The sequence below is a fragment of the Octopus sinensis genome, unplaced genomic scaffold (genome assembly GCF_006345805.1).
Source record: "Octopus sinensis unplaced genomic scaffold, ASM634580v1 Contig01815, whole genome shotgun sequence".
Lineage (NCBI taxonomy): Eukaryota > Metazoa > Mollusca > Cephalopoda > Octopoda > Octopodidae > Octopus > Octopus sinensis.
In genome coordinates, this window is record NW_021825115.1 from 252 (window position 1) to 10,000 (window position 9,749).

Consider the following 9,749-nt stretch of genomic DNA (forward strand, 5'->3'; position numbering starts at 1 on the left):
CGTGAGTGTTGTCGCTAACTCCCAATCATTTTTGCCTTCACTCACACACGCAGACATTTCAAGTTTACGTCGCGGATAGCAAAGTGGTTTTTAAACAACCTGCGTCAGTAACTACAACAAGCCGCAAACAAGAAGAACAACAACAAACAAACAAACAGCAAACACAGGGATATAACCAATTATTACCACCACTACTACTATTACAACGACTACGGCTGCTATTATTTCGAATTACTACTACCATTTAAAGATTCGTCGTTGAGTTTTGTGGTATTTGTTACATATGGATAATTTATATATGAATTAACAAGAAGATATTTAACGGCCTATACCCCTTGGAACAATCGAATTTGCTGTCAACTACCACGACTGTGAAACACTTCTACGACAAGATTAAGAACTACAACTACTACTACTACTACATATACTGTCCGGTAAGTTAGTAGTATTACTGCGAATTGGATAATTTAAAAAAAATATATATGTATATATATATAAAAAAACAAATTGAAGAAAAAAAGAAAAACCAACGCCGCAACAGTTAACTAATTGTTACGGCAACTACAAAATAAGTACTACAATTACTACAACTGTTACTACTACTACCTATACTTTTTTTTTTGCTTTTTTTCTCTGTATTATTAAGCCTGCTGTCATACATATAATAACAGTAATACCACATATGCATACACATATACACATATACACACACATTCTCATGCACACGTACACAAACTATTTTTATTATTTGAATTGTTACGATTATTGTTGAAATTGTTGTTGTCGTTCTTACTAAAACAGTAACGGCAACTTCTACCACCACTGAAACTACTACTCCTACTATTACTACTACTTTACTATTACCGCTACTATTGTTACTACTACTACTACTAAAAATACCACCAATATCCACTGATGTTCTTAGGCACATTCATCCCACAACAGTTCATGTTAGCTACCACAAGCAATAAACACTACAACCGATACACTACAAACCAATAACAACAATAACAACTACTACTACTAGTACTACTACAACTACTACTGCTGCTACAACTACTACTACTACTATTGATTCTGTATTTTTGTGTGTTATTTTTGTTTATTTGTTTTAAATCTCGTTGACTAAACTCTACATGTTGGACATGGTAAAAATGGCGGCAGCCGCAACTTCCGTATCAACAGCCGCCATTCCGTTATCGTTAGTCGGGCCACTGCGGCCCGAGAGCAAACACCACAACCACAGCCACATCCACAATCACATACACAGTCATAGTCACAACAACAACAACAACAACAGCAGTAGTACCAACAACAACAACAACAATATCAGTCACGCTCACAATCACAGTCATAATCATAACCACAGCGCAGCTCCCTCTATGGCACGGCCACTTCGTCACAACACCAACAACATTAAAAGCAACAGCAACAACACTAGCAACAACAAAAATAGTAATTCCAATACCACTAGCAACAATAACATCAGATCGTTTAGCATCAGTAGTATGTTGGGTGAGAGCATTGCTGAAGGAAATTCACTACCGTCTTCACAACCGATTATAGTAGCTGCCGCTGCCGCCGCCGCCGCGGGCGTCTCCAACAGGACCACCACGTCTACGCCGCCGCCTCTCCTTTTACCTTCTGCAAATGGGAGTGCATTAATAACAGCAACTGCAACTGGCATGCCGCCTTTATTGCATCTACCTTCGCAACAACAACAACAACAGCATCATCACCATCAACACCACCAACATCAACTTCACCAACAGCAGCAGCAGCAGCATCACGTGCTTCGCCAACCGCCGAACCATCATCATTCACTGCTCCATCACATACAACAACAGCAGCAACAACAACAACAACACAACAACACCATCGGCGCCGTCACCATCATACGACGACAGCGCCGAGGCCCAACACAAACAACAACAACAACAACGGCAACGGCACAACTGCATCGCCACCGCCGCCCCCTCTGCTGCCTCTCCCTTCTCCCCCTCATCCTCTCACTGCACCTCGTTACACGCCTTCCTCTTCTCCTTCTTCCTCTCCCGCTTCTTCTCCTTCTCCTCCTTCGTCGGTGCGTCTTTTAGCATCGCAACAACAACAACAACAGCAACAACACCAACATATTCAAAGCCTTCCGCATCATCACCATCACCTGAACCACAGCAACAAGATCAACCCGCACCCGCACCCCCACCATCTTCCCCAACTGCATCACCGTCAGCAGCAAATGTCTGTAGCTCTCAACAACAACAACAACAGCAAACAACATAGCACAAAGCATCATCATCATCGACATCAGCAACAAGACCAACAACAGCTCTACCCGCACCTCGTCCACCCGACCAGCGGGGGTAACAAACCGGAGCACAGCGTCAACGGTATTAATCCAATCACTACTACTACTACCACTCCTCACAACACTCCACCCGCCATCATAGCGGGTATCGCGACGAGTGTGGAGCCGGGTACACCGACCGACAGCTTACCCACGCTGGACGGAGATGACGAGAGGATGATGACAGAGTTTGACGACGACGACGATGACAATGGCGGCAATGGCGGCGATGATGTCGATGACGATGACGACGACGATGGTGATGATGATGATGGCGGCGGTGGTGGTGGTGGTGGTGTTGGTGATAATGGTGGCGGTGATGTCAGCGACGGCGTTAGTCATCATCAGCAACATCTCCATCATCATCATCATCATCAACATCAGCATCAGCATCTTCAGCACGGTCATCATCGCCGCCGTCATCGTCGTTATCGCAATGACGACGACGACGAGGAAGACAGAGACAGTCGGGGCGAACGTGACGACGGTGGTGGTGGAGGCGGTGACGGCGGAGGAGGAGGCGGCGGCGGTGGTGGTGGTGGCGTCGGCGATGGCACTGATCGTCAGCGTCGTCGCCGTCATCATCATCATCATCATCACCATCATCCTCCTCCTTCTCATCGTAGTGAGGGCGTTCATCCTGATTCTGTACCCAGTATAAACGATAATGGCGCACACGATGATGCTGATAACGATGATGATGATGATGTTAATAATATCGGTGGTGTTAGTGATAGTAATATTGATAATGATGATATTGGTGGCGTTGCTGGTGTTGATAATGTTGTTGATGATGATGATGATGATGATGATGATGATGATAACGGTGGTGTTAACGACATCAATATCGATGTTGATGGTGATGATAATGGTGATAATGTTGGTGATGGTGATCGTGATGATAATGGCTGTTCTTCAGGTGCTGGCGGCGATGTTGTTGACCGTGGTAGTCGTGTTGTTGCTAATGGTCGCGTTGATGATGATAATGACGATGATGATGATGATGATGATGTTGATGTCGAGGTTGATATTAACGTTGATGATGATGATGATAATAATAATAATAATAGTAATAATAGTAATAATTATATGGACGTGTACAAAAACGCTAACTGTATAGATAATGACGATTGTGATGATGATGATGACGATGATAATGTTGACAATGATGATAATGTGATGATGACGATGTTGGTGATGATGATGTCGGCAGTAACGTTGGCGTTCGTGGTATCTGTGATAATGGCGGTGTTGATAATGATGACGACGATGATGATGATAATATGGATGCTGTAACTAATGATGATGATGATAATAATGGTGATGGTGATGATGATGTTGATGATGATGACATGCATGTTGATGTGGAGAGTCTGGAGTTCGAAACAGACGTCTCTTGCTTCGATAGGAATCGGCGTATCGGTTGTTCTATCGATAGTGAAAATAGCAACAACAACAACAACAACAAAAGCTGTAAAGACAGTAACATATCATTTAGCAACAACAACAACAAAAACAATACTAAAAACATTTTTACCAGTAAAAACAACAATAGCAAAGACAACAATATGAACATCACTCCCGACTGTCAACCGTTAAGTACCCACATATCACCCGTCTCTTACGATATACAGAAACGGACGGCTACGGGCGACGACCATCACGCGAGCAACGGGAAAGCTAGCGCTGGTGGTGGTGGTAGTGGTAGTGGTGGTGGTGGCGGTAACGGTGGTGGTGGTGGTGGTGGTGGTAGTGGTGGCGCTCACTTGGCTGAGCAGGACGAGAAAAACAAGGAAAACAACAAAAACAACAACAACAGTAACAGTCCGAGTGATACAAAGTCACAAGGTAACAACAACAACAGCAGCAGCAACAACAGTTCTGGCAACAACAACAACAACAATAGCAACAACAACAGCAGCAGCAATAGTAGTAGTAACAATAATAATAATAACAATAACAGCAGTAGTAGCAGCAGCAACAGCAACAACAACAATAACAACAACAACAACAGCAATAACAACAGCAGCAGCAGCAACAACAGCGGCAACAGCCGGGCGGAGAAACCCCCGTTCAGTTACAATGCCCTCATTATGATGGCTATACGCAGCAGCCCCGAAAAAAGACTGACCCTTAACGGGATTTACGAATTTATTATGAAAAATTTCCCTTACTATCGCGAAAACAAACAAGGGTGGCAGAATTCAATCCGGCACAATCTCAGCTTGAACAAGTGTTTTGTGAAGGTACCCCGGCATTATGACGACCCTGGTAAAGGTAACTACTGGATGTTGGACCCGTCTAGTGATGACGTATTCATTGGGGGCACAACAGGAAAACTCAGGCGCCGATCCACAGCGGCATCGCGGAGTCGCTTGGCGGCGTTCAAACGCGCTGGTTTCCCACGTTTAACGCCACCCGGATATTCACTGCACGCTGACAAAACGAACCCTTTTCTATGGTCGATATCCTCAATGTACCCGCTTGCAGCGGCGGCCAGTACGGCCGGTTCAGCGTTTCGATACAACGGCATAGCACCTTATCCTTACCCGACGTTTTTGACCCCGGCAACGGGTGGTCGAACGTCGGCGTTGGCGGCCGCAGCAGCCGCGGCAGCCTCAGCGGCCGCGGCATCGGCGGCAACGCCAACGTCAGTCAGTGGAGGCGGCAGCGGTGGTGGCGGCGGCACAGGTGGCGTGGGTAGTGGCGGCAGTGGCAGCGGTGGCACATCGAACTTTTCCGTCGAACGGTTACTGGGTAACGAATCGACGGCACCATCAGCATCATCACTGATCAGTCACCCCGGATTAACATCGCCCATCCGACCCGAAGTAACGCTCACGAGCCCGTCACCTTACGCCAGTTTAGCCGTGTCACCAACCGCGCTCCTTTTTCCACACCTTACGCAAGCCCATCCTTGCGCCAATGGACTCGAACTTTATGCGGGTCTCCGCAGTCTACCTGTATCACACGCGTCGGCATTCACCTCAGCAGTGGGGCTTCATCCAGCTATATCTTCAGGCATTGCATCTTCAGACTCTTCATTCACAGCTGTGCCACCAGTCGGTGCGGCAAGACCCACATGAGATTTCCCATCTCTTGATGTCTGACAGTCATACAATGTATAACGTATGTATATGTATGTGTATATATGTATAGACATATATGCACATTTGTATGTGGTTGTATATATATATGTATATTTGATAATATAGATATGTGCGTGCATGAATATAAGGGGCGTGATTAGTCTCAGGCATGAGAAATGCATAAGATACGTGTACATCATAAATGCCTAGAATCTACAATTGCACGCAACACATATATACATAAAATACTTGCATACATATATATATATTATATATATAATATATATATATATATATATATATATATATATATATATATATATATATTACATATGTATGTATATGCATAAATATATCCATACGTAAATACATACATATATGTAAATATATACGCATATATGCATTCATGTACACAAATGCGTATGTACATATATGTATATATAAAATTGATGTTTAAATGCTGTGTTAAAAAAGCTATATATGAAAATATGATTACAATGTGAATAGGAATGTATATTTTGACAGTATGATTAATTTACTCGTGTGGCGTATGCGTGCATGTAGGGGGTATCTACATACACTCACAATAATCCATATAAGTATACATGTATATATATATATATATATATATATATATATATATATATATATATATATCTATATAATATATATATATATATATATATATATATATGTATATATATTTAATATATATATATGTAGTTTGTATAATTACACACATATATAAACGTATTATATGCGTATATAATTGTGTATGTGTGTATGTGTGTGTGTGTTTGTATGTATGTATAAAACGAACAATCATTCATTTATTACCAATATGCTGAACTAATTTACACACTAAATATTATTGGAGAAAATACACACACACAGACACACACAGACACACACAGACACCACACAGACACAAAATTATACATATGTATATATATAATATACATATATATACGCATATGAATATATATATATATATATATATATATATATATATATATATATATATATAATATACACATCATATAGAGGGACTCAAACATACACTCATATATATGTATCTGCATCTATATATATATGTTATAATATATATTATATATACACATACATACATTTTCACATACTCATTGCACTATGTAACACAAAACCACATTTTGCAAATATTAGATAATTAAAATTCAATCATCTAAAACATTACGTTAATATATATATATAGATATATATATATATATATATATTATATATATGCATGTATGTATGTGTGTTGTGTATATATATATATATATGTGTGTGTACATATATATATATATATAACATATACATATATATAATATATTTATACAGAAACATGTAATCTAAATATGCATATACACATGTATATAAGTATACATGTATGTATATGTATGCATTTTGTTTCAATATATATGCGTATATATATAACACACATTCATGTGTGTTATATAGAGTGTGTGTGTTTGTGTGTGTGTGTATGTGTGAGTGTGTTTTTGTTGCATTTGGTTGTGTATATATTCGGCTATCGGTGGATTAGTAAAACTGAACTGAACATTAAAAAGACAGAAGAGAAAAAAAAAAAAGTTGATATAATTAAAAAAAAATATAATGAAAGACAACTATACAAAACTGCTTATCCTGATGGCAGGAGTATGGACTATAACAACAACAATAACAAGACAACAAAAGTTTAAAAAAATAACATTAAAAAAACATACATAGCCAATAACAAAAAAATATTTAAAAAATTACGAGAAATATTTCTTTCTCATACAAATATTATATATACATACATACAAACATACATACATACATACATACATACATACATACATACATACATACATACATAAAACATATATACACACACATGTATATAATATATATATATATATATATATATATATATATATATAAATATAAGGATATATTACATATATGTATATATATATTTGTGTGGTGTCTGTGTGTGTATACACACATTATTTATAAACCATTTAATACAGTTTTTTTCAACCCTTGACATTTAAGTGTACATATGAATATATATGTATATACTTGTGCATATATAAATACACACATAGCATATGTATTCATATATATATCATATACATAATAGATATATATATATATATATATATATATATATATATATATATATACAAATATGCATGTGTATTTTTCATATATATATTTATACACATATATACATATATATATTTATGTATATATATATACATGTATGTATGTGCGTATATGTTTATATATATAGATATGTAGGTATATATATATATATATGTATATATATATATGCATACATATTACAATATATGCATTTGTTTACGTAATACATCTGCACACACACACACAGTCACGAATACGTGTACACAAACGCACTAGCGCCTACATACAGACACACGCGCAGGCAGACACGCGTTCCCGCCGCGTGCAAACCCATCAAGACTGTGAGCGTCGTGGGTGAGAAACAAAAGAAGTTAAGAAAGAAGGAATAGATAGATGAAGAAGAAGAAAACGAAAACGAAACCGAAGAAGATTTTGTTGCAAAAAATGGAAGTATAAACCACCAAGAAGAAGAACAACAACGTGAAAGCATAATAAATACAAATTATATACACACATATATATACATGTATGTATATATGTATGTATAGCTGTATGTATATGCATATATATATGTATGTATTTTCTTTCTTTCTTTCTTTCTAATTGCTTTTCCTGCCTTACCGTCTAATTAACAAACTTTGTTATTGTTGTTTAAATTATACACGAAACTTTTTGACCAACAGGAAATGAAAATATAACGAAATGGAAATACTTAAAACAAGTTCGTTCTGTTGTTTATTAACTGTTATCAATTATTATTATTGTTTATTATTGTTATTATTATTATTATTATTATTATTATTATTATTATTATTATTATTATTATTATTATTATCATTATTATTATTATTGTTGTTGTTATCGTCATCACTAACAAAGATACAACGCCACGAATATTTGTTGGGGCAGAGAGACGTTATTAAAAAAGCAAAACCAGTGATTTTTTGTTTTGTTTTTGGTACTTAATTCCGAAAGTACGAAACCCAAGATTTAAGGACAACCTCCGAAATCGTTAGCACGTTGAAGAAAATGTTTAGCGTCAATATTTCTAGCTCATTGCATTCTGAGTTCAAATACCACCGAGGTCAACTTTGCCTTTCATTGTATCGAAGGTCTATAAATTAAGTACCAGTCGAGCAGTTGGGTCGATGTAATCGTCAAAGCCCTTCCACATCCACCCACCCCCACAAAAATCAGGCCTTTGTGGTTGTAAGTAGAGAAGGTTTATTCCAAACAAAAGCATAAGGCCACGAATTTTGTTCAGACAGAAAAGGTTAGCAGAATAGGAACTTAATAATTTGACTGGTACTTAATTCCGACAAGATGAAACACAAAGTTTTAAGGACCACTTTCGGAGTCTATAGCATGAAGTATTAAGCACTGGGGTCGATTTAACAGAAACCCCAACTCCCTAAACAAAAATTGTGGTATTGTATCTGTTAGAAACAACTGATATTATTTGGTATTACTTTGTATTATTTAATATCATTTGATGCTATGTTATGTTATTGATGTTATCCTTGTTTTCTTAGTATTGTTTTGATAAGATAAAACTCAGGGGTCGATATCATTGCGGTGACGTCGAAAGGTAAAAAGCCAAAATTTTAAACAACGCTCCTGAGATCGATAACATAAATCAGTAATTGTCAACCGGGACCCAAATGACCCTTAGGGTTGCATTTAAGATTTTATTGAAATTTATGTGGAATTAAATATGTTTATACTTCTGCAATACACTAAATATTTTGAATGAATTTTAACACAACTGCTAAAATTAATTTTATAGAAATATAAGATTTTTAAAGCATTGAATGACTACGGGAGTTCATTGTAGTAAAATAAGAACTAAGAATATCCATATGTAGAAAGGGGTTGAAAAATATTGACAAAAAGTAGCAGGCAAAACACAGGAGTTGATTTAACCCCTAATCAACTCTCCCTTCAAATTTTGGCCTTGTGCCTATCAGAAACAATTGGCATTATCCTCAAGATGTTCAAGGCGTTGGTCTTGCTGAATTGCCAGAGAAAATATTTAGCGATATTTCTTCCGGTTCTATTCGTTTTGTGTTAAAATCCCGCCGAGGCCAATTTTGTTTTTAATCCTTTTAGGGGTCAATAAAATGAAGTGACAACCATGAACAGGAGTCGATATAATCAACAGG

At 37.6% G+C, this 9,749-nt stretch overlaps 2 protein-coding genes across 2 annotated transcripts; both read left to right on the forward strand.

The window, feature by feature from the left end:
• The first annotated feature begins 590 nt into the window (after window positions 1-590).
• On the forward strand, window positions 591-2,242 carry LOC115227115 (probable serine/threonine-protein kinase DDB_G0267686). The gene has a single exon (XM_029798036.2). The coding sequence runs from the start codon at window positions 1,137-1,139 to the stop codon at window positions 2,094-2,096; it is 960 nt and encodes a 319-aa protein (XP_029653896.1). The 5' UTR covers window positions 591-1,136; the 3' UTR covers window positions 2,097-2,242.
• Window positions 2,243-2,647: 405 nt separating this feature from the next.
• LOC118760920 (aspartate and glycine-rich protein-like) lies at window positions 2,648-3,795 on the forward strand (the record flags this gene model as incomplete). The annotated part of the gene is made up of 1 exon (XM_036498537.1): window positions 2,648-3,795. A coding segment is annotated over one exon (996 nt), but the record flags the coding sequence as incomplete, so codon positions are not given.
• Between the last annotated feature and the right edge of the window lie 5,954 nt (window positions 3,796-9,749).

Excerpts from the sequence above, each read along its gene's own strand:
- LOC115227115 (XM_029798036.2), top strand. The coding sequence starts at position 1,137 with ATGTTGGACATGGTAAAAATGGCGGCAGCCGCAACTTCCGTATCAACA.